The following is a 25,643-nucleotide window of genomic DNA, read 5'->3' as shown; positions in this document are numbered from 1 at the left end:
TCCACTAGCAAACAGTTTTAATTCCATGTGGATTCTGCTTGATCTTCTGTTATGTAGTAGTGATTTCTTATTTCTACTGACTTTTCCTAGGAACTATTTCTTCAGAAAGAGGAGTGTAGGTCAGAAGCACTTTAGAATAATATCGCTTGAAAGAAGTAGCTTTAGAATAAACACATTTTTATGTGTGATTTATTATCTTACAGAAAATACCTGTCTAAAATATATTACAAGATGGGAACATCCCAACGCTAAGTAGGCAACTCTGTCTCTTTGGTTGGTATTACACATTATAGCTTAATACATCCACTTAGATTACATACGAAAGTATGTAGCAGCACATAATTGAGCAATATATAACAATTTAAAGCCGCGAGTTATTAATTTGCTGATGGTCTCTGGGCCTAATTTGTGATTACATCAGGACTTTCAGATGAATTGTTGCTTAATTTCATGTGAATTATTGCATAAATCATGAAAAAACAGACCATGGGTTAAACATTATACTTTACTTGAGCAGAACAGTATACTGTTCTATCATATACTTCCAGTGTGACTTCAAGCAACCCAGATAACACCTCCATACCTCAGTTTTATAGTCTCTAAAATGGGCATAACCACACTGTGATAGGAGGACTGTGAGCTTTGGTTCAGTCCTGTTTGTAAAGCACTTTGAGATTCTTGGATGGGAAGTGCTCTATAAGTGCAAAGAAGGGCAGAGTTCTAACTGTGCTGTTATAAAACCCTCGGCATTTTTCTAATTTACATGTCTTTTTGTTGATCATGCTGTGAAAAAAAAAAAAAAAAAAAAAGAAGAAGATACATTTTCAGTGCAATACAGTAACAGTTCTCCAAGTTCACAAAGGACTTCAAGCTCAGATTAGAATGTAGACATCTAAGGTCATGTATTCAGAAAACATTTTTCTTTCCTTGCAATGGAAGAAGGAAATACCTGCCACGTACATACAACTCATTTGCACAAATTAAATCTGTTCTGATTTCTGAAGCTATGTTCTAAATTTCACACATTCAATTTCTTCCAGATCACCACAGACCTGAGGCAGCGTTGCACAGACAGCCATACTGGAACCTCAGCCTCTGCACCTATGGCTGCAGGCATCATTGCACTGGCACTGGAAGCAAAGTAAGATCTGAGTTATACTCTGAAAAAAAATATATAATAATAATAATAATAATAATAATAATAAAAAAACATACAGATTGATCTTTCTCAGCACCTTTATCTAGGGATCTCAAAGTGCTTTAGAAACTCTGTTGTAGTAATTCGCAGTACCTTTCCAACAGGAGAAATGATCAGCATGCTCATTTCATATGCCAGAAAGCTAACACCATGGAAACAATAGCAGACTACAAAGGGTGTTGAAATGGTGTTGAATGCAGGTAGTTTCCACTGAATGACATTTGGTATCCTCACAATGCCTTACAGTACCCTCACTCAGCTGTCCAGGTCCATTGTACTCTGCAAGCCCCTGTAGCTCACCTTCTGCATTCATCAGGTTCCTTTTAGCAGTGTCCATTCTTAAACAGCAAGGAAAGTATCAGGACTGCGCTAAGCTACAAGGTACATAAATTAATATTGTATGGAAAATAAAAATTCTTAACCTCTGTGTGCCGGGGGGAAAAAAAAAAAAAAAAAAAAGTCTGTCTTTTCCGATGTACTAAGTTCCAGAGATGTAAAAATCGTGGATAGTGTAGTTCCACAGTCCTTCTACCTTGAGCTCAGAAAACTTTCCATTCTATAAGCCTTTTCTGAACTGCAGGATTTTGTTCTTTGTGTTTAATATGTATCTTTAATGTGCTTTATGGAAAAGCTGAGAGACTGGAGATTTATCAGGTAGAACTATGTTTCAAAACCTTTTGTGTTACTGTGACTCCCTTGGATAATATTTCCAGGTCTAAGGTGTAATGTTCCACCCCAAATCTTGCTTGAAATCAAATGGTTCTAAGTGCCACGAGATTGATTCTATTAAATTCTAAGGAAAAACAGTTTCCTTTGGGGGCAATCAGTTCCTTTCAAGGCAGTAAAAAATATGAGTACAATGGTCATTTCGAATTGTGTGTAATTCGTAGCAGCAGGATTATGTTTCCATTTTTAATGTTGCTTTTTTGAAAAAACTATAGGCCAATACTCAGCACGGAATACTTTTGCACAGTTGAGTTATAGTCATGAAAATAAGAGTTTGTAATTGAAAACCTGATATAATCTTTAGTGTAGCACTTGTATCATTATAATTAAATTTTCTTAATTCAATCGTTAGAAACAAAGCTATTTTGAAAAGTCAACATTATGTTATTAATTCAGAAAAAAAAATATTTTCAATCTCTTCCTATTCTCAGTTTTAAAATCCTTATTTTTTTCTAAACAATCTGCACATGCAGTTAAAATAGCATGCACGAAAACTCCATTCTGCTGAAAGTTTTTATAATTACTTCTTAACAAATTAACATTCCTTGTAATTCTCAATTTGTATTTTACATGATATTTTGTGTGCATTTTCTAACAAATTGTTATAATTGAAAGTCTCAAGGAATTATACTATATAATACCTACAATTGAGCTATTTTTTGTTGTGGTGTCCTAACACACACTGAGAAGCTTGCACTTTGCAGTACCTTTTTTCTATAGAATGCATACTTTGGTGATGATATCAAAGGGAAATCCATGTTACCCCCTATGGACCAGTATCTTTTTTTTCCTGAGTTAATAATTGCTATGATAACAGGTACGTTAGGAACAAAGGAAAGAGTGTATAACGGTTTCATATGTGGTGTTGAAGACAAAATGTGCCAGCGAATGAAAATCCTAATCACTTTTTGTATTTGTAGTACTCTGCTGCATGGTGCTAATGAGAATCAGGGTGAAAATGTATTGATTTTGCCTTCTTTCAGATTCTTATTTCCAAATCTTAGCCTGTGTATTTGACTAAATGCAAGGGGTATATATTAATAATAGGATAAATGTATAAATCTAGTTTCTACATTTGTTGAAACTTCACTAACTTTCTCACACACGAGTACTTAACAACCAATTTTTTAAACACAACCGCCATTAAGTGCCCAAAAAAAGGCAGGGAGGAGGGGGGAGGGGGGAGGGCAGGGAGAAGTGGGGGCCAGGGGCAGGGGTGCGGTTTATTTCCAGTTTTCATTATATTTTCTCCCATAAAAAAAACTGAATTCATGTCTAGGACTGGGGGAACATTTGGTTTTGTGAAGCTATATATTGTGAAATAAGGCCTTTATTACTGCAGGAAGATCATGTCATAATATATTCAGTTTTAAAGTCTGGGATTTGTTTCTATGAAATCTACACAGAGAATTTTAAGCAGTTTCTGAATGCTAATTTTTATTTATTTATATGATCTTAAGATTAGGGTTGTATTTCTCTCCTGTGATATCTGCAGAGTTAGGTGATTCTAAATAAATGCTAGGAACTGGTGGAAAAAAATAAAGGAAAATATGCAAAAAGAATTTCCAAGTCCATTTTAAGCATTTTCTCCAATATTTTTTAAATATGTAGCATGTAAAGGGCACATGATTTCATAGCATAGCATAAGGGCTTACTGGGACTCGTCTGCATATAGATAAGAGTTTTCATTTACATAGCTTCTTCCTCAAATTCCATGTTAGAGCCTGTGTTAAAAACACAAGTGTTTGTATGAGATTTTTTAAAAAAGATTAGTTGAAAAGGGGTTTTGCAAGGTTAATTATACTCTTCATACAGCAAGCTGTTCAAAAATTGGAGCACTTAGTTCTGAACACTTCTTGAATATGTCTGTAATAATGTATAGTTTTATTCCATTTTGTGCTGGAAAACACCACAAACTATATGGTGGAAGTTTTTAAGCCTACGAGATCGTTTTTTTCCCAGAAGCCAAGTTTTGTTCCTGAGAGACGTCAGGAGTCAACTAGAGCACTAGTCTGGCCTCGATATGAGTTAGATCAGCCAAGAAGTTGCTTCAGCTCACACGCAAAGGTATATTAAACCAATGGAAAATGAGCAAGGCAGATTTCTGCTCCAACCCGCCACTTGCTTTCTTTGATAAGCCCCATATGGAAGTATTGGCAAATAGCTGATGGAGGACTTCTTACCTGCTTACTGATCTGAACAATCCACGTAGTTGGCTTTTCCAACTGAAATCTGCTTCTGAGATCCTGGCAGAAAACAGTTTTGGGATGGTGGCCTGCTTATTTATGAATTGCATTGTTGGTCCAGTATTTAAGTATCAAGTGGCATGTTTTCATTCAGGAACCAAAAAAGTATAACTGAGTTTGAGAGTGTTTCCTTGGAATCCTCAAGGTCGTAATGCAGAAACTCAGATATGCAGTAACTGTCACACAAAGAAAATTCTCCCTTAATCCTTGTATTCTATGGTTTTCTTATGCTGTTCTACAGTTTTCTTATGGCATTTCTTTTATCTGTTCAATTTCCAGTGTATCTAGTATCCTGTTCAGGCTCAATGAATAAATGCTTGCTTTTATATTGCAATTCCTAGTCAGTATGTAATGCTGAATTTTGCTAGTTGTAAATGAGCAGTTAGGGGTGTAAAGCATAACGGATTTAGTCAACAGTGGTAGCAATCTTATTACTAAAAATTACCTGGACAGGCTGGAGAAGTGGGCCCACGTGAACTGCATGAGGTTCAACAAAGCCAAGTGCAAAGTGCTGCACCTGTGTTGGGGCAGTCCCAGACATAAGCACAGACTGGGAGAACTCATTGAGAGCAGCCTTGCAGAGAAGGACTTGGGGGTTCTAGTGGACAAAAAGCTCAACGTGAGCCAGAAGTCGAGCATCCTGAGCTGCATCCTGAGCTGCTTCAACAGACGTGTGACCAGCAGGTTGATGGAGGTGATTGTCACCCTCTACTCTGCCCTCATGAGGTCCCACCTGGAGTGCTGTGCCCAGGTTTGGGGCCCCCAACATAAGACAGATGTGGACCTGTTAGAGGGGGTCCAGAGAAGGGCTACAAAGATGACCAGAGAGCTGGAGCACCTCTCCTATGAAGAAAGGCTGAGAGAGCTGGGCATGTTCAGCCTGGAGAAGACAAGGCTCCGGGGACTGAGGTCGTTCGATACTTAAAGGGGTCTTATAAAAAAGATGGAGAGAGACACTTTACTTGGGTAGATAATGACAGGACAAGGGGGAATGGTCTTAAACTAAAAGAGGGGAGATATAAATTAGATGTTAGGAGGAAAATCTTCACTCGGGGCGGGGGGGTGGTGAGGCACTGGAACAGGTTGCCAAGAGAAACTGTGGATGCCCCATCCCTGGAAATGTTGGATGGGGCCAGGTTGGATGGGGCCCTGGGCAACCTGATCTAGTGAGTGGCATCCCTGTCCATGGCAGCGGGATTGGAACTAGATAATCTTCAAGGTCCCTTCCAACTAAAGCCATTCTTTGATTCTATGATTCTATGACCCTATGATATAACACTGTTTGTGTTGCATAGTACCATCTACTGTTGATATCAGAAATACTCTCTCTCACTGAAGAAAGGTCTTAATTTGGGATTTGTGTGAATCAGTCAGGAAGATAATATGACACATTGATTCCAGTGGGGATTGTGCCATGTACCTGTGGAAAAGCCAAATAATAATAATAAAAAAACATACGTAGTTTCAGCACTGCCAAAAAAAACAAACCATTATACATCCCCAAGTAAACTGAATGTACCACTGCCTAAAAGCCAATGCATGTTTTCTGGTACATGATAAATAAACTGCAGTTATGTGAGTAAGAAATTGCAACTGAAATGCAAGTATTAATCTGCTATATTTTTACATTTTCTCAGTGGTATAGATCTGGAGACATTCTGTGCCTTCTCCCATGGTTCTCTTCATACAACCTACATGTTTCATTTGTCTTTAGTTATATGAAGCCAAGGCTAGAACAAGGCAGGGCTGGGAAAAGATAAAGATTTTCAGTGAATTCTGATACCACTGATCAATTCAGAAAAGTGACATTGCACTTTATTCTTCTAAAAGTAAGGTAAAACTGAATGTAATCACTAAGATGAAAAGAAAATGGAGTTCACATTGCAGCATTCAGGAGTGCCAGAGAAAGAGACTTTGGATTTCTGAAAACTGATCAGATACTTGCAGTACTTCCCATATTCATTAATTTTCTTTCAGACCGCATCAGCGAAGGAGAAAAGCAATATAATGTCTCGAGAAGGCAGTTCCGGGTAGAGAGAACATGTTTCTGTGTCATCAGAGTTATGAGGATTTTGTTCATAACTATAGTCAGAGGCTAAAGGTGATTCTGACAGTTGAGGCAAACCGTAGAAGTGCTGTCAAGTGACCTGTATGTAGGATTCCCATGTAAAAGAAGTTATCATTTAAGTCCATCAGCCTTAGCTTCTTTGACTAACCGACTGTTATAAATGGGAATGTTTGAGTGTGTAAGTTAGAAATCTTTTTGTGAATCTTTGCTTTTTTGGAGTAAATTTAAAGTAACGCTCTTAATGGTGAGGTATTTGGAAAATGTAAACTAAAATAAACACTGTGGTTAGAACCTGTGTTTCTCTTGAGCTTTAACCACATGTGCCACTTCTGCAATTCTAGTTATTATGTAGAGGTTGAATTGCAAGTATTTCCCTGAGTTCAGGTTGCCCAGAGTTTGCCATTTTAAGGTCCTGTTTTCAGTTATGTATAACTTTGCCAAAGAATAATTGTTTGGTCTGAAATTTTCCATGTAACTTTCTTTAGAAAAAGTTTTAAGAAAATTCCATCCAGACATTTCTCAAACTAAGTCAATGTTAAAGTAAAAGTGTTTGTGATTGTTTTTAAATTTTTCATTGAGTTTCACTGTCTACACTTTGCAGCGACAGCTAGAAATAGACCAAGTGGATACCCATTGTTCTGGTGCCAAGGCAATGCCTTTTGCTTTTATAAGCTTTTGAAAAATCTCAGTTGGCATGCTCTCTGTTTTAAGAGTTTGGCAGCTCTGTTCCCTGTAGTTTCTTGGTTCACTAAGTGTTCTCCAGCCTCAGCTTAGGGTTGTCTCTGAAGTTGCTGTTCAGGCTGCTACTGGCCATCCAGATACTGATCCTGAGGGCAGGGAGCCCTTCTGTTTTTCCCTGCCTGTGTCCTTACAGCAAAAGGAAAACATGGAAGGTGGAAGAAGAACAGATTTGCTAGATTACAGTCTCCCTGCAGTCTTAAGAGATTTCTTCTCAGAAAGTCATCATTATCAACCTTACAGTTGGGCCATTGATTGTTTTCTAGTTAGCACTTTTCTCCGTCTAGTAGAAATGATACTCTCTGAAACTGTGAAGACGCTTCCCTAATAGAAAGTGAATGTTATAAAGCCAGACATAAACAGGTAAAGATAATCTTGTGAAGGCAAATGCCCCTACCTTGAAAAGATCTTCAAAAAAGCTTCAGCTTTAAATGGAAACCTTCTCATGTAGGACTTGGGAGCATGAGATATTTAAGTTTAGTATATTTAAAATTACTGAAGATAGTTGCTGTTGAAATGGATAGATCCAGTGTGTCTTTCAACAATAAAACTTGGCAAATGTCAGGACACTTCAGAATGCAGTTGGTTTAAATTATGTGTTTTTAATGAGTTTCAGTCTGCACTTAGTTTTCAGACATGCTTTGTTCTTCTTTGTCCAGTGCTTAAGCTAAGGTATTGATGGAAAAAGAGGAGGAATACGACAATTAATGTAAGAGGCTGCTGACAGCAATTTTGACCCTAAAAAGGCATTTCCCAAAATTTCAGTAACTGCACATTGCTGTATACAGAGATCTGCTGTGTATGCCATTTAATGCTATTAATTGTTTACACTTATGGTATTTTTGGTTGTCTTTCATTTTTTTAAGGAAGTTTCATCTTTAGCCAGGCTTGAGTTTGTTCTGGCTTTCTTTCAAAGGGATTTCATTGGATGAAACTAAATGTGAATCAGAAATTAGTAGGAGAAATTATAACTATTTGATAGGCCATTCTGACACCCAGAAAGCAGCTGTAAGCAGAGAACTGACAGCTAACTTCACAGCAACCAAGTAAAATAAAGTTTTGTTTGGTATACTAATTCAATGAATGTTGGTTTACCTGGTCAGGTAAAGAAAAGACCACTAAAGCAGAAAATTTATATGTATTTACAGGGAAAGAGCTACATGCTGATCAGCAAACATATGATAACCTTTTCTCTTCTAGCAGACATTTAATGGAATTATTTAGAGAGTACATGGTAATTAGAACCCCTGGGAGTGTCAGGCATGTCCAAAGCATGTATTTTATGTGTCCTGTGTATGTGCAACTGGATTGTTAAGCACTGAGCTCCATGGTTTTTATCTTCCAATTTTCGGGAATTAAATGGTTATGGTGTATACTGTTTAGACACCTAAGCACAGGATAAGCACCACAATTAGAGGTAGTCTTCATGTCTCATCCATCTTAAAATTCTGTGTTGCAACTGGCATCTTCACACTCACACTTTGTGTGACCTGGGAAAGAGGAATGACTCCCATTAGCACAGCTAATATTCCTGTCCATGGGGCTATAAATAGGAGTCATTAGGATGGGTGATAGGGTTGTAGATATCATGGGACAATTTGGCTGATTTGTAAGTAATGGGAATGTGTGAATAAACGAGGAAAGTATTTCTTATGTTTTGTTTATAGCTTTATCATAAGGCCCTTAAGGCTGGCATTATGCAAATATCCATGATGAAAATGATTTCCTACTGCTCTACAAGATGTCTAGGGCACAGAGATTCTTTTTTGGGTGGTTTATAGTGGTAATTACCCATGTCTGTTCTGTCATAGTGAAGATTTCCAAAAGAGGTTATTTGATAGCTATAAATTGAAAGATGATCATTTTTCTTAATCCACCCCATGATACAGTGTTTTTTGTTGTTGTTGTTTGTTTGTTTGTTTTCCTTGATTCTTTGGAAATAATAATGATTTAAAAAAAAAATAAATTGTATTCTTCCAGCAATTCACCTAAGCCTCTGCTGTTTTGGCAAGAAATATCTTTTCTGGATAGGACACCTGTGTCACGTTCAAAATTCAGGTTATTAAGATAATACAGCAATCATTATTCATCTTGCTAACCCTATCATATTGCTAAAAAGGCAAACAGCATCTTCACCCCATTTCTATCAGCATTATATTGAGTGATATTTTTACTAATTACTCTCTTGCACCAATTATTTATTCTGAACTGTTATTTTTGGCACTGTGTCATTATGCAAAAAGATAGAGCCTGAATATTTTACTTTTTCCAAGATTAGTCCAATTGTCACTAGGGATACTACTTGTGGAATGAAGAAATCAAACTTGTCCAAAAATGATGACCTACTATTTCTAAGCAGTCTGAATAATGATATTTGTTCCTGTTTAAAGATACAGTTAAATCTCAAATGAATATTACTGTAATATAATGTGATTATATACTTGTCCTGTTTCATTTTTTTCCCATTTACCTTGTTTTATAAACATTTTGAGAAGCTTGAAAGAAAAGGGCTGTACCTCAGAGTATAAATAGTCGGTTAAGGACACAACATTCATTATTTTTTGGCTGCTGTACAAGTACTTTTGTATGTAAGTGTTCTCACTTCGCTTATTCTGGTTTGATTTTGAGTATTGTCTGGTATGTGTAATCCCAAGGCAAGTTCAGATGAGACATGATTTATATTTTTTTTTCTGGAAGGAAATTGACCAGTTTTTGAAATCAGTCCACTATCAAGCAGAGTTAGTACTGTTCTTGTTCATGCATTTGTTCCTTTCAAGATCTTTAGTCATTAATTCTTATGAAATAAATCAAGTGGTAAATCTATTAACATCCGTGACATCTTGTCTGGATCTGGGGCCCACGTGGCTAGCAAACAACTGTTTACTTACTTACCTTCAATTTTTGAAAAATCTGTGATTTTTCCAGATGCTTCAAAATTGGCTGCTAGACTGTCTTGTCTAAAAAAAAAAAAAATTAAAAAAAAAAAATCCTTTTTCTTTCTCCAAATGAACTGCTATTTTGACATCATTCCAATTTCTTTCTTCCTTTTTCTTTTGGTTGAAGTTTCTGAAAAAAAAAAAAAAGTCAAACAATTGCAGACCTATTTTGGTTCAAATGAGGTGTCTATTATAGAGAAAAAATTTCTAACTGGCAATAGCTCAATTTTTAGTATAGTGAAGGTTCTGTAGTGTGTTACAGAAATTGATTTGAATAGTGTTCTTGTGCTGTTAAATCTCTTTGATATACATATGCCCAAAATGTCATTCATTAAGAAGAAAACATAAAATTTTATGACTTTTACAGTAATCAAATTATGTGGAAGTTGTACAACTGACAGACTGATTTGGCTATGTATCTTGCTGTGTCCTGGAAATTGGAACTTCGGTCACAGGTTTTCTGCCACAGAAAATGTTACATAACTTTTTATGGTTACATGATTATGTAGATACAACAGTGAATGGCTCGGTTTTCAAGATTTGCCATGATTTATGTTTTTAAAAGTAAACCATAATTTTAAGACATAATCTCATTTTCTGACTGAAGGTTAATGTCATCAAGTGAAGTCCACTGTAGCCTCAAATTGTTTGTCTGAAGACAGATGGATCCACCTCCACTAGCTTCATCATTCCACTTTAAATAATCAGCTGATGGTGCTCTATCTTGAATGTCTCCTTTTAAAGTTGAGAGCAGTATTTTAGTGCCTTATTTTTCACCAGTAGCATGGACAGTTTGCTTTATGGAATAACAGATTGTTTAGATTCCAGTTTATAAAGAATGCAGCTCATGGGATTCCTGGAGGTCTTCCTGACGGCCTGAAACATGTTTTTCTAAGACTTTACACAGCCTCCTAGTGAAATTCCTGAGCTGGTATAAAATCATATTGATTCTTTTTCTTGAAGCATGTTACGTGACTGTCCAAGCATACCCTATCTTACAAACCCTGAATGCTCATTACATTCCATGACTTTTTTTTACTTTGCATTCATTCTTACCAGTTCAGCTGAATAAACAACTACAGCCATCTAGTCCAACTGTCTATCGTGAGAAATTCTACTTTAAAAAAAAAAATTTTAAATCTGCATCTATGAGCATATTAATGTTTTAGTGAATGCTTAGGGTCAGAAGGCATCAGCTGTTCTTAAAAACAACAGAATAACTTAAGCACAGGAATACACTTGTGTCCTGTATAAATAAATAAATAAATAAATAAAGAGAGAATTTAAATGATGATGAATTAATACAGCTTTGAAAAAATTACAGAAAAATCCGTCTACAGTCAATAAGAGATTCACTTAAAAATCATCATCTGTCTTTAGATTATTCCATCTCTTTCCTCTTTTAATAGCAAGCATGAAAAGGACTTTGTGTTGACTCTAGAAAAATACTGTGGTGTCCCTGCTGTAAGCAGAAAGGTGCTAGTTTACATTAGCATACCCATGGTTTACACACACACACTGGGAAATATCCTGTAATAGAAAAGATATATCCAGAAATAAAATCATATTTCTGCAAAATAAACAGGAAAAAAATATATGGTTAAATGATTTTGTGCCTGTCTTTGGATTATTCCTTACAACTTTGAATAAAATAAGTTTGATATTTTTAGGCAATTTCAACTTGTTTTCAGGTTTATGAATTATAAGACTGTTGGAACTTAGAATGTGTAAGAATAAGTTCTATGTGAGTGAATGGCCTTCACATCCCAAGTTTTTATTTATTATACAGAGTTATGGACTATGGTTCTGAAAGGTAATTGATTTTCATTTTCAGTAGTTCTACCCAGAATGGTGAACTCCCAGTAGTTAGTACACATCAATATATGTCTGTATGTGGACAGGATAGGAGCTAGTTTTTCTATAAACAAGTACGCTGCAGGTTTGCAGTAACTTCTGTTTCCCTACTACCTTCTGCTAAAGGTACAGCTTGTTGAAGCTGAAATACATCACCTGAAAACCTAAATGGATGCAGTTTGGATGAAAATTAAGTACACATTTTTTAATAGATTATCACATGTATTCACTGATTGCTTCTTAATAGCTTGAGTTCAGCTCACATGATAAGCAAGTTTCTACTCCTATAGTTAAGTGCCATACCGCATTGACTACTCAAGTATTTTGAAAAGAGTATTATTTTGAGATAACAAGTACTGGAATATGTGAAACACTGTGAATGGTATGACAACCCACACAACATTCATTTATGTACCTCAGATGGAGAGCTGAGTGAGATTTTTCTGTGTATTTCAATACAGAAGAGTCAAATATTTCTGCATGTTTGTTGTTACCCCGTGTCTGCTTTCCAAAGAAATCTGTCATTGGAATTTCTAGGAATTCAACTATGTGTTGGTATAAAAGTATAGGGTAACTCCATGTGATAGGAATGTCCTACCTACCCCAAAAAGTGACCCACTCACAATCACTCATGGGTTGAACTTTCCCACACTCATTTGACCGTTTCTTTTTTCTAGCTTCTACCTGCAAGTGCAAGCAGAGCACAAGCATTCCTCATCAAGCCTTAAATATAAGTGCTGAGAATAAGTCACTTCTCTGCCAGGCTGGGTTACTTCTTGGTCAGAGAAACAGAGCGTGTGTTAAGGAACTGAGGTTTCCCAGGTTTTCAATGACTGCCTAGTGCTGGACATTGTAGACTGCCAGTACTGGGTCTTCACCAGAACTTCATTCTGATCTGTCTTCATTATTACAACAGAGTGGAGTTGTGCCAATGAGTAAGGGTAAATAATGATTCTCTCAGAATGATACTTGACTAGTGTTCTGTGCTGCAGTACTTTCTCTTTGTTATTTAATTACTCACTTTTTCATTCTCTCTACTTAACCACGTTTTTAAATGGAATACTATTCTTATTATGGCTGAGACAAAAACAGAAATGAGAAGAAAGAAAAAATACCCCTATGATGCCCATGCTCCTTTAAATGATCTCCTAAGAGAAGAAATACTCCTTGAGGTGGACCTAAGAGCAACAAGAACACCACACTCCCTATAGATTTCCTCCATTCATACAAGATAAATGGATATTAGTTTCATAATGAGAATGAAAATGGCATCTTCTTTCACCATTGCAGTGGTCAGGTTATTAAGAGTGTGTTAAAGGAATACAACTCCGTGTCATCAGGCACTTGCTCTATAACTATTTAGAGACTGTGCTGTTTGTTTGGTCATCTTTGAAGAGTACCCATGGAGCCTCACTGAATACCAAGACCAGGCAAATAACAGTCAAATGAATAACAGAGCATGTGAAATAGTTTCAGTCAGAGCTGCAAGTCTAAGGAAACTGACAGCTTGAGCACACAGTTATTAAGATTTAGTAAAACTTTTCAGTGAGCCAACATTTTGCTTTTTTTTTTTCCTTTATACTAGCCAAGGTACATAACATACAGTGGTGGTTGGTGGTCATACAAATTAAGTCTGGATGAAATGTACTCCTTCATCTTCCCTTACTTAGCAAAACACTAGAAGTTTGTGCGATGGAGTATCATATATCTTTATAGTCTGCTTAATGCAAGCCTCCTAGCTGTATAAATAATTTCATGTAGTAATTCTGTAAGATTAGGAAATGCTATTTTGAATGTGGAAAAGGAGAGCAGGGAAGAGAAGTGAGGGTTGTTTTGTTTTCGGATATTTTTTAGCTTTCATGACTCATATTCCTCCATTCCAATAAAATGTATCTAATCTGTGACTTTATATTTCCCCTTTTTCTAGTCCATTTCTGACATGGAGAGACATACAGCATATTATTGTCAGGACTTCTCGTGCAGGACATCTGAATGCTAATGACTGGAAAACCAATGCAGCTGGTTATAAGGGTGAGAACTTTCTTTCTTGTTTGCCGTCAGAGACAACATCTTATTTGACATTTATGAAGAAGAACCAATTTCAAGTAATTTGTTTGTTGTGTTGTGCATAGCTTTGAGACTTTACAGGCTCAAGCTTAGGGGTCCTATCTTCTTTTTTATAAAGGAAAGCTCTTAAAATTACTAAAATAAAAAATGGCAGCTACAAAATGCATTGGCCAGATCCAATTAGTCTCTTTCAGCCCTATCTTGTGCACTGCTAAGAGAAAATTTAGTAAATCAGGTGTTTTAAAATTTTTCCTCATATAGACAGTATTCTGATAAAATAAAGTGAAGCTACAGCAGTTACTGGATGCAGACTGTGTTCTCATTTAGGATTGTTTACAATTTTAAAATGGCAAAATAGCATTAAATGCTTTGATTAAAAATGGTGAAACACTATTTTTAATTTCTGATTTATATTATTCACTCTACATTATTTATATTTAATTTTTTTATAGGATTTAGGATAATATTAAATGCAGAACTATAAGTATTTGTAACTGGACAAAAATCATACTCTTCAATCACAGAATCATAGAACTGTAGAATCATAGAATTATAGAATGGTTTGGACTGGAAGGCACCTTTAAAGATCATCTAGTTCCAATATCCCCTGCCATGGGCAGGGACACCTCCCACTAGATCAGGTTGCTTAAAGCCCCATCCAACCTGGCCTCAAACATTTCCAGGGATGGGGCATCCACAGCTTCTCTGGGCAACCTGTTCCATTATCTAACCATCCTCAGAGTAAAAAATTCTTTCCTTTCATCTAATCTGAAGCTACTTTCTTTTAGTTCGTCCCATCACTACACACCCTGGTAAAGAGTCCCTCGCAATCTTTCCCGCAGGCCCCCTTTAAGTACTGGAAGGCACTATCAGGTCCCCCCTGAGCCGTCTTTGCTCCAGACTGAACAACCCCAACTCTCTGAGTGTCTCTTCATAAGAGATGTTCTCCATCTCTCTGATTATCTTTGTGCCCCTCCACTGGACTTGCTCTTACAGGTCCATGTCTTTCTTATGTTGGGAGTCCCACAGCTGAATGCACTACTCCAGGTGGGGTCTCAAAATAGTGGTGTAGAGGTGGACAGTTGCCTCCTTTGACCTGCTGGCCACTCTTGATGTAGTCAAGGATAAGGAGTGGCTTTCTCGGTTCATCAAATAAATAATAAATACATTTGCAAGATGGATTAAAACTGGCCCTTTAATCCATCCAGTGTTGTATTTCAACATGCATTGGCTTCTGATTTCCATTCACTATACTCCTACTGTTTTCAGTCTGGATTGCTTTAAAAAAAAACAAACAACAACCAGAAGGGCTTATTTCTGGTTCTTTTTTATAGGAATTCCACTCAAGACAGCAGTACTTCTTTTAAGATGAGTAGAAGTCTTGAGATTTGAACTGTTTTGTGCTAGGATCTCCTGAAAGAGAAAAAAAAAAAAGTAATAAAAAAGAACCATCAAATCCTTACCCTGGTTTCACTTTAAAACTGAAGCCTAGCATTAATCTATTCCAGAACAAGTCACTGCTACCATAGAGCATCCTTAATATATCATTCTGACCTATGACATTTCTTCTGCAACTGAATAGGAACCAAAAAAAAAAAAAAAAAGGTTTCATTTTTGGATCCAAACCAGACTCTAACTACAGAGGATGGTTTTAGAAATGGGTATTTGACTCCAGCCCCCTCACCATGCAAAGGTTCTGACATTCAAGAGCCTGCTTTTGTCCCATTTACAACAAGCTCATGCCCACATGCAGAAACGCATACAGTGAGAAATAGATACTTCCTTAATTGCAATAACATTACAGTATTTGTTATTGTGAAACATATCCCAGGATTTAAAAAGTTTTGGCAGGACTTTGTGACTGTATTATCATTTTGTTGGAACTATCTGAAATTCAAACAATGCTTTTCAAGTAGCATAAAATAGAGTGTTTTTTCCCCCAGCTCACTTCCAAAGTTCTATATTTTTATATTTTTCCACTTGTTGCCCAAGAGAGCCAAATACCCTGTAAGGCATTTCACAGCAGCTGTCACTCATTAGCTAAGGAGAATTCACACTAATGCACCAGCAGTAGCAGCAGTGGCAGCAGGGTTTGCACTCTTACACCACTAGCGCCTGCTTATTCTGAATCCTTGGATCCACACATTTTTCTATGTATTGTAGCAGATAAATTGTGAGGAAAAGGGCTGAAAAAGTTTTCTGCTCCACTTTTGCAAAATCATGAACATAGGTAAGCTCAGATGGGTGACTGGAACTCAGGAAATACAACTTGACCTGGCAGAGCTCTGCTGTAGACTCCATGGTGGAATTGAAAAAGAGGAAGACAAACTGAGTGCCTCGACCTCTGTGGAGCTCAGGAATCAACTTTAACCCAAATAAAAGCACCAGTTTTAACTAAATTATTTTGGCAACTTAGGCTGAGCAAATGGTTCCAATAAAATCCAGCTCTCTTTAAACCTCTGTTGCTTTTGGAAGTAGGAGAAGCAAAAGATTTAGATTAAATCACAACATCCAAACCTGAACTCAAAAGGGGGTTTGCACACCGCTGCTGGAAAGGCTGAAACAGTTTTTTTACTACTGCACGTGGCAATATTTAGTATAATATTACACTATTATCCTTCACTGTTGCCAAGAGTAACAATTAATGTATGGTTTTTTGTAGATGAATTACTCTGATCAGACTGAGTTCCTCAAGGAATTGTATCATAATTTTGTTGATGGCAAGATCCATATTTCTTCCAGGGCATGTTCTTAACAGGAGAAGGGGCGGAAGACTTTTTCTAAATTAACTAAAGTAAAGGCAGTCACAAGAAACAATCTGCCTTTCTTCTATGCATCTGGAAAAGAAAGAAAAAATGAAGAGAAAGAGAGGGACCGGCTTGTTCCTTTAGAAAGAAGAGCTGAAAGGGTAAAAACAACAAAAACTTGGAAGAACCTTTCTCTCAACAAAGGGTCAGCAAGAGCTGGTAGTTGAAAGTGGGTCAGCATGCTTTTCAGTGGGCTGTTTTGCTGGGCTGCATGGCAACACTGTCCCTCACTGTAGTCCCTTGCAGTGTTTCTCCATTGCAGAACACACAGAAGGAGCAATCATTATTGGTTGCAAGATCTCTGTTTTTTTATGTCTTACATTCATAAAAAGAAAGATTAATTCATGAAAAGCACTTGAGCCAGCCACTCGATTTGCTAAAGCAATGCCCATATTTGTTTAGTTTTCTGGCAAGTAAACAGCATTCATTAAATGCATGTCAATAGAATTAAGCCAGAAACATGTAGGAATTTTTTCCTGGTAATTTTTTTGTATTATTGTTTTGCTGCCAACGTGCATGCATCTTTACTCAGGAACCTATTACCTAGCAGTCTCAAGAAGAAAGACTTGGATACTTATTTTGGAGTATTCTCTGGTCTAGTCAGTTGTAAGTAATATTTGTCACTAGATAGGGATACATAATGGTCTATTTCACTTCAAAATCAGATTTACATTTTATAACTAAAACAGTTAATTAACTGATTATATGCAAAAATACTAGAGAACATCTGTTTTTGTGAAGATACCAAAATAGTTGGTCTGGTTTTGCTATGGCAGATCGGTATGCAAAGGCTCCTTGTTGTGTCTATTGTTTGGTCAACAACAGAGCATGCAAATGCATTCATAAAAAGGGAATGCTATGTTAATGCCAACTTGTCTCTAGGTTGAAAGATACAGAATGAAACACTGCAATTCTATGAACAATGATCAAATCATCTGAACAATTCTTTATATGTAAGCGAAGCTCCAAATACTGTCAAATACTGTCTCTGGGGAAACAGACCATTTGGAGTGAAGGAATAGCACAAATTTGCAGGGAGATTTTTAGAGAACATCCTTCACTCGTCATGGCTCTAAAGTATGGATAATAACATTTCAGTACAGTGAAATAAAACGCTACTGAAAGATAAAGGAAAATCAAAACTCTAGACCCTTTTTTTTTCATTTTGGGCCGTTCCCCAGCCCAGTGGAGTTACTCTCCTACAGAAACTGAGTTATCTCTTGTGCCAGGGTGTGACAGACTAGCAGAGATAAGTCTCATCCATTTAGATTTTAGATTAATCAAAGTTTCTGCTGCTTTAGGAAAGAAGTGCTCACTTAATGGTTTATGGCCTTTTAATATAATTGTTTAATTATAAATTTTAATAAAACTAGTCATCATTCTTGTTGTGAGCAGGGCACTACCAGTTCTGATAATGAGGAAGAGATGAGACTATCTGTGTTCCTATGACTGCCCAGATTTGAATTGTTGTAGGGTGATGAGTAACCAAGCTGAAATTCAGATTTGTGTGAGAAAGTCTTCACAACAGTATGCATATTTCAGAGACGACAAGCTATTCATAAATACCCTGCTGCATATTTTAAATATTTTTTAAATTATATTTTGAAATCATTGTTAGAACCTGGCTTAAGACTTTGAAAAACAGAAAGCATTTCATGAGCTGGTATGTCAACCAATCAAAGCCATTCATCTATCAAAAGGCCTTCAGTCTTACAGCTGCCAGCTGACATTTACATACAGCATTAGTAGCCAATAGCAACTCCTACCCAGCCATAACACCATGCACATGGTACATGGAGCATGCAGAACATGGGCTTTGAGTTTGGCTGTTGTAAGGGCCCAGTTTGGGGTGGTATGGCAATCTGACAACAAACACATGAAATTGCATTGGTCTTACTTCGTAGGAATGAAGAAGACTATATCCTATGCAAGCTGGACTAATGATTTTTTTTTTTTAATCTTTTAAAAGATAAAGCTGATATTTTCAGGTTGACAGCTTAGAATGCTGTCAGTAAATTACCTGCTCAACCTGTTGAAGAGCATGGGCAAATGCAAACTCTCTCACATGTGACATGTTTATCATGCTCTCCCAGGGCTCTGTTGGCTCAAGGCACTTGTTTCCTCACCAGGAATACCCTTAGCACCTTGTCTTCTGACCACCTGCTCCTCTCCAGAGGCCCATGGCTTCATTGCCAAGGCACCACAGATGTATTTCTGCAACTATCCACCACACAGGGAATCCCATTAAGTCAGATTTTGCATCCAAATGCATTAGTTCTTGAAAAAAGCTCCAGCTCAGTAGTGCCATTCTCTAAACTACTAGTGTAAAGGTAACATCAGAAGAACCTGACACCTAGAGTCCTATTTACCAGTCATTAAGCCACAGGATTTTAATATTGTTGAAATTATATTTAAATGGAAACAAAGATATAACATACCATTTACAAAGGGTTCCACAAACCAGAATCTTGAATAGGCAGCTGGGAGCAAGAGTTCTGGAAAAGTAAATGTGTGTTCAGAAAGACAATCCAGCTTTATCTTACATGTACTTGACCTAGACTTCAGCAAAGGCAGATATAACGTCTGAGAGAAAGACTAGCACTCACCTACATAGACAGGCATTAGTATTGCACTAGTTGAACTGTTTACATTCATTTGAATGCTTTTTGCCATGCTTGGAGGTTGTTTGTCATCAGGACACCATTTAGTTTAGCAACAGGGAATTAAAATTAATAGCTAGTCTAACAGTGAGCAGAAGTGTCACCCCAGCAGACAGAATATGTAAGATAGAAAAAGGTCTGTGCCCTCAGGAATCCCACAGCCATCTTTAAATATCACAGGAATCATGAGGTCAATACCATAAAGTTTATCATGACTTCTAACAAAGACCATTGCTGTAGTTAGAAAAGATATGGGGTGGTGGGATTTGGAAATGAAGATGGTGGAGGAAAAAGAGCATAAAAACATGTTTTTTGTTTTTTGTTTTTTGTTTTTTTAGCAGCAAGTTTAAAATGATTCATGCTTTTTATTTTATGGTCACTGCAACTTTTATTGATGGCTTTTGTTTCCTTTCCACATGTAACAGTTCAGCTGGCAGCTACAAATAATGTTTTTGAAAATGTAATATTAAAATTGCATCAGGACTGTTTCAGTATTTCATATGTTAGACCCAAACAAATAGCAGTGTATCTAAACTATGCTGGTCTTGAGTGAGACCTAAAAGACCTCTTTGGGATTTGGGGAAGGTAGCTGGAAAATATATTGGATTCTGCAGCCTCAGTCATGGTTGTTGGATATATTATTTTTTACCTAGCACAAAGTGAGATCCACCCAATGTTGCTTTCAGTTGAAAGGTGTAAAATCAGAAATACATCTGTATAGTTCCAGAGATGGAGAAGTACAAAGTAGAAGAGGGAATCTCTGAGAGAAGCCAGGGAGGTGTCATTACTTCTCCCAGCCTCAAACTCTTCATTGTCAAAGCTTCTCATTACTCATCCGCTCTGAAGCACTCTGTTCCCTGCTGGCTCTGAAAAGCAAGGAAAGGAACTGTGAATTTAAAATAGAATATAATCAGAAACTTCAGGCCTGTGCTGGGATACATAAAGAAAAAGTAGATTGACATTTTGTGTTACAGTTGGTTGCTTTCCTGGAATCATATATTGTGAGTCCAATTTACACCTATTTTAAAATGTAAATGAAATGGTTCTAAAACAGGAGTAACAGCAGGCAAAAGGCAAAATTAGGCTTTAAATTTCTATTATAATAGCACTCAGAATTGTCACCAATCCATGATCAGCTCAATAGACAAAGAATTTTAAAAGACAGTACCTCTGCTGAACAACTGACAGACTTGATGTCCATCTGTCCTAGATACAAAGCTATGTACAACTACTATACCCTGCAACTCCTAATATTCCAGACATTGCAAAGTGGACTGTCTGCACTAACAGGATGTATACCATGGGAATTATAACTTTTGACGTTATTTTCTTTCAGCAAGCCTAACTCAGACCTTTAGCAAAACTCTGAAAAGGTTTGGGGGACAGGGAGGTAGGGAGAATAGAGGAACAAAGTCTTCCCCTATGGACTCATAACCTAAGAGTCTACCACTTAATTTGAAGTATAGATTTCTATTTTACAGTCTTAAGAAAGAAGAGCCAGGACCTATGAATTTAATAAGTGAATGATAAGCTGATACAATTCTTCAGAGTAGAACACTTATATACAATGAAGACTGCATTTTAAAAGAAAACCCCTAAAAGTTATATACAGTTGCATGAACCATTTACATGCTAACTGTTGAAGCAGAATGTTTGTGAGGATGTTCCAGGTAATAGTCTAGCTGTACTTGTATTACGTCCACGGCAGTGGTAAGCATCTTATGCATGGGGTAATTCTATCTTTTTTTAAGAACAACACTTGCCTTTGGGATCACCAAAGCTCTTCATTGCTGTTGCATTGCTTCAGTGTTCTGCTATAACAATAAAACTGGCAGTTGTTTATTATCAGAGTGTCTCTACTTCAGTGGGCCAAGGATTCAGGCTGGTTAGGAAGCAGTTCATGCCATCTGCTACTTGGTCTTTTAAGCATCTAGAGCATCTTAGTAGGATCTAGAACATGTAGTATTAATAGGGAAAGACGCATGCTACTGTAGGACAACTGAGGTCAGTTAAATGTCTGAAGCTGTGTGTAACTACAGCACTTTTTCTCTCTGGAAAAATCAGCTCATCAGTGTTGCTTTTAACTCAACAGATACAGAAATTCACCCACAAGGTCTATTACCAGTGCTACTGATCCAGCAATGTGCATAAAATTGGCTGAATGTTTAACTTCCTTTTGCTTTGGGTTATTGATCAAAACCTACCACATATTTCTATAGGGACCACGTGAAGTCTTCTTAGCAAATTAGTATTTTTGCTGCTTTGGGGTGAAGTTAGTGTTGTTCAAGTTAGAAAAATCACCACCATTGTTATTAAATAATTTGCAATATACTTCAATAAAACTCTGCACATTTGTGTGTGTCCTTCCTCTGCTGAAATCTGCTGCAGCCCTGTGCTTAGTCAGGAATGAGTTTGAGTTTAAATGTCCCTCTGGAGCACCAATACTTCAGAACAGACACAGCCGCTGTGCAAGACAGAACAAGGAGGATGTTCTACACCATGTGTCTGATACACCTGGCAGCATAGAATTGCTGTCTTTGTGTCTCCTGCTAACAGTCTGTCAGCATTTCCTCTTACAGTCTCTTTACCTCATCTGTCATCATCTGTTCTGACACATAGCCTAGCATAGCGGCTCTTACCAAAATGTGTTTTTATTGTTTGATAGAGTAAAATGACATTTGGCTGCTTTTATTAAGTTATTGGGGAATCCTAAATGTACCTCTGAGGGTAAACTTGCTCCTAATAAAGGAAACTAATACATTTTCTTAAAAAGTATTCCATGGTGCAATCCCAAACTAACTTGTTTTGTTTAAAGAAAACTTGCAAGCTGCCATGTTTTGCAAATGGATCTTCGTGCCTTTCAGAAGAAAACATTACATAAAAAAGACTATCACTGAGTTAGAAAGATATAGTTTCTTTTACTGTAGGTGGTCCCTAGCCAACTTTATTTCAGCAAACTTTTTTTCCCCCTTCTAAACTCACATAATCCTTAGATTTATTCTATTCACGTAAACTGGCATATTTTAGGCAATATAAATGAATGTCTTCAGTAAAGGCTTTATGATTCATGACCAAATGCTGATCAGAGAAGAAGCAGTTTGTCCATCTTAGCCATCACCAGCCAGCAATAGTCAGTTTTCCTCTTCTGTCACAACCCTGCTCCTTTAGAGGCAGAGAATCAAACCAGTCTTCCTGGTCACTCTGCTGAGGTTTTCAGCAAAGTACATGGGTACTTTGACACTCGGGAAAATGTCCCCATGTGCAGGGCACAGTAGGTACCATGTGCTCTAAGTACAACATGACCTAACCATACCTAAGCAAGCTCTGAGAAGTGAATCAGATACTTGCCTGGGCCTTGCTGTATGCAGGGGAGAACCTGGCAGGGCCATGCTGGGTACCCAGGGGTGGTCAGTGCTGACCACTGACTGTGAGATGGCTGAATCCCAAGACCAGAGAACTCTGCCTTGAGGTTGCTAACATTCATGAGAGAGGGAAACATTTGGGTGGTACTTACTATAAGTATTAGTAAAGGCTGACTGTGGTGCCCCAAAAGTGCCATTTGCTCTTAGTCCTCTTTGTCAACCAGTAGCTATGCTTAATAACCACATTTTAAATTCCTGAAGCAGATAAATACTGCCAAAGTGTGAATACTAATATGATCTTAGGTTTAATTCCCTGATGTTTTAAGGTTGTGTATTTTAGGTCTGTTTTTTGTGTCAGCAGTCTCAGCGTACTGTCAGATTTACATACAGAAACAAAGGTACACTGGTTGCAGGAGGTTTAGCTTCTACTAGCTGTTCCACTAGTGCTCCTGGAAGGTCCATAATTTACTTATCAGTGAATAGGAGCTTTCAATCAGACAAATCTGTAAAATCTAGAGGAGTGATTGTGGTGTGTGTTTTTTTTTTTGGGGGGGGGAGAGGGGGCAGCAAATCAATTGTCAAGTTGATCCACAGTTACTATATTATTGGTGGAATCATTTGTACTGATACAAAAATCAGTAATTGACATGAACACAACTAGGAGATTAATCAACATATTCTGCTATCCTCTGGACTCCTTAGTTTCTCATTGTGCATCTTTGTAGCTGCTACTTTTAAGACAAATTTATTGGACAATTTTCTGTCCTTTAATTCCTCCTGTAGTGTGATGGTAAGATTAAGAACTCAATTTTCTTCCATCCCTGCTGAGTCTTTAAAGATACCTGGACTTAAGGGAATCATACGGGAAGGGGGGACTGGGTTTGTTATTTGTTTTGTCCTTAAGTAGAAAAATGTAAGGTTTGGTTCTCTATAAAATATAAAATTTCAAATCTTGTACTTAATGTAAAAATCATGAGGGATTTGATTTTATAACAAAGAGTAAAAAAGAATGTTCTTGCACTTTTGTGTTATTGGCTTGCAAAGCAGTTATATGTTTCAGAAATCACATCCAGTTATCACAGATTACTGGTCATAGGTTGACACAAAACAGGGAATTTAGAGTTAAGGATATGGCCGAAACAAGATGAATTCTCATTCAAGATCAATGCTCTTTTAGTTAATACAAGTTAATACAAGACAAAACAAAATGAAAATAGTTTAAGCATTGTCCCATTGTAGCACTTCTCCCTTCTTGTCCATTAGTTTTATTCAGACTCTCTTTTCTGCTTGCAATGTGAAGCATTCTTATATACTAAGCAAACAACAGAAACTTAAAGTAATATAGAATTAGAGCTTTATATCTGCAAATAAACTATCAAACATAAAAGACATGCTACTGTATGTTGATTTGAAGTATTTATCTGGTGAAAGTAACATAAGAGTCTCACATCTTCTAGTCTTGCTAAGCAACATTTAAGAAAATCAAAGTATAAGGGGCATTTTAGACTCTTATTTTGCAGCTTTTTTTTTGGATGAGTCTGAAGCAAGATCCTAAGGTAGCATAAATGAACAGACCATAATTTACATACCAAACAGCTAAATCTAGCTGAGGACAGCTGCATATCCTCATTTGAAAAACCGAAGTTATGGACATTTCAGAATCATTAAGTACTTGATGTGTGTGTACGAAATGCTTATATTTCTGATGCTGCTTTCATGGTATAGAAAATTAAAGGACAAAATTATAGTGAGGAGAAAATATTCTAAAGTGTTTTTCATCAGATGAGCAAAATAGCAAGGAAGGCTTAGCATCTAAGCTACTGATGAGAGATCTTGATGACAGGCAATGAAACTCCAGCCTAACAAATCAAGTTTAGCTACACTGAAGCACTGGAAGTGCTGTATTATCAGTGTCTGTGCACAGGTTTCCTGCAGTCTGCATGATGCTGTGTTATGATTTATCAGCTCCAGCCATTCATATTTCTCTCAGTCAAGTGGGATATACATTCTGCCTTTAGATTTGGGGGTAGCTTTGCATCTTCTTTGTACATAAATAAGAAAGTTACTGAATTTTCAATAGCAGATTCAGACAAAAACAAAGGGATTATGAAAAGCTGGGGAAGTCTATCCAGCAGCTGAGCAGGCCTTGGTTTCATGCTGCACTAATAGAGGAACTGCTCTAGGGATAAATAAATGGACTTTAGCTCTGGGAAATGTTATTTTCTGTAATGATAAGAAGAGTAAAGAGATCAGCTAAAACTCAATATTTACTTTGTGTTCCAGGAGTTTCTCTGAAACTAGTCCTGCATCTGTAAAGCTTTGTGCATGACTGTGATTTTGCAAAAATAGAAATAGGTCAGTTTGCATTGCTGTGTGAGTAGAGGGAGGATTCAAGAATAGTTCTGCCCATCGATACTTTGAGCACAAGGAGATCACAGTTCTCAGCCCTCAAGTTCGACAAGAGAAACGAGCTATTTCTTAACCACCAGCTTACATTACACCAGTTTCACATTCCAATTCCATCTCTGAAAGCAAAATATCTTCTTGCAGAACAGCCCTGTACCTCCCCTAACATGGTCAATGATTCCTAGCAACAATCAAGCCTAGTACTAAATCACAGCAGTGATAATGTAGAGCACTTCAGTGCAAGGTCCTGGGGCATTTTGCACTCGCAGTTACCTTATCTTATTCTGCGGTCATCAGTACCTTTCAGATACAGCTTTCCTATCAGTGTTAATAGAAGTGAGCTCAGTACCATTTGCATACAAATCAATGGCTGTTTCAGTTGCTTACCAGAAGACATTTATGGCCCTTTGTAGACCATCAAGGTCATTTTTTCCCTCTGGGAGAGGCACTCTGGCACTGAGTTCACAGCAGTACCATCACATACACAGACGAAGGGGTGCAATTTGAAGGCAGTAAGAGACAAAATCTGCTTTTTTCTCCGAGACACGGGGGATCAGCTACTTTTCTTAACTCTG

General features: G+C 37.2%; 1 protein-coding gene and 1 long non-coding RNA gene across 3 annotated transcripts in view; one reads left to right on the top strand and one right to left on the bottom strand.

Moving 5' to 3' along the window:
• PCSK5 (proprotein convertase subtilisin/kexin type 5) overlaps positions 1-25,643 on the top strand; it is a 251,843-nt gene that overhangs the window by 135,347 nt on the left and 90,853 nt on the right. For both annotated transcript variants that reach the window (XM_035558486.2, XM_035558488.2), the window contains exons 9-10: positions 1,041-1,141; positions 13,694-13,797. In XM_035558486.2, the coding sequence (XP_035414379.1) occupies positions 1,041-1,141; positions 13,694-13,797 (205 nt within the window). The remainder of the gene's footprint in view (positions 1-1,040; positions 1,142-13,693; positions 13,798-25,643) is intronic.
• LOC118253757 (uncharacterized) overlaps positions 7,964-25,643 on the bottom strand; it is a 32,979-nt gene continuing 15,299 nt past the window's right edge. Inside the window, exons 2-4 of the long non-coding RNA XR_004780518.2 lie at positions 19,950-20,166; positions 19,079-19,135; positions 7,964-10,042 (exon numbers count right to left, since the gene is read on the bottom strand). This is a non-coding gene — a long non-coding RNA (uncharacterized LOC118253757). The remainder of the gene's footprint in view (positions 10,043-19,078; positions 19,136-19,949; positions 20,167-25,643) is intronic.

The sequence above is a fragment of the Cygnus atratus genome, chromosome Z (assembly GCF_013377495.2).
Source record: "Cygnus atratus isolate AKBS03 ecotype Queensland, Australia chromosome Z, CAtr_DNAZoo_HiC_assembly, whole genome shotgun sequence".
NCBI classification, from domain to species: domain Eukaryota; kingdom Metazoa; phylum Chordata; class Aves; order Anseriformes; family Anatidae; genus Cygnus; species Cygnus atratus.
Note: the sequence above shows the minus strand (reverse complement) of the source record. Positions and strands in the feature narration are given on the sequence as shown.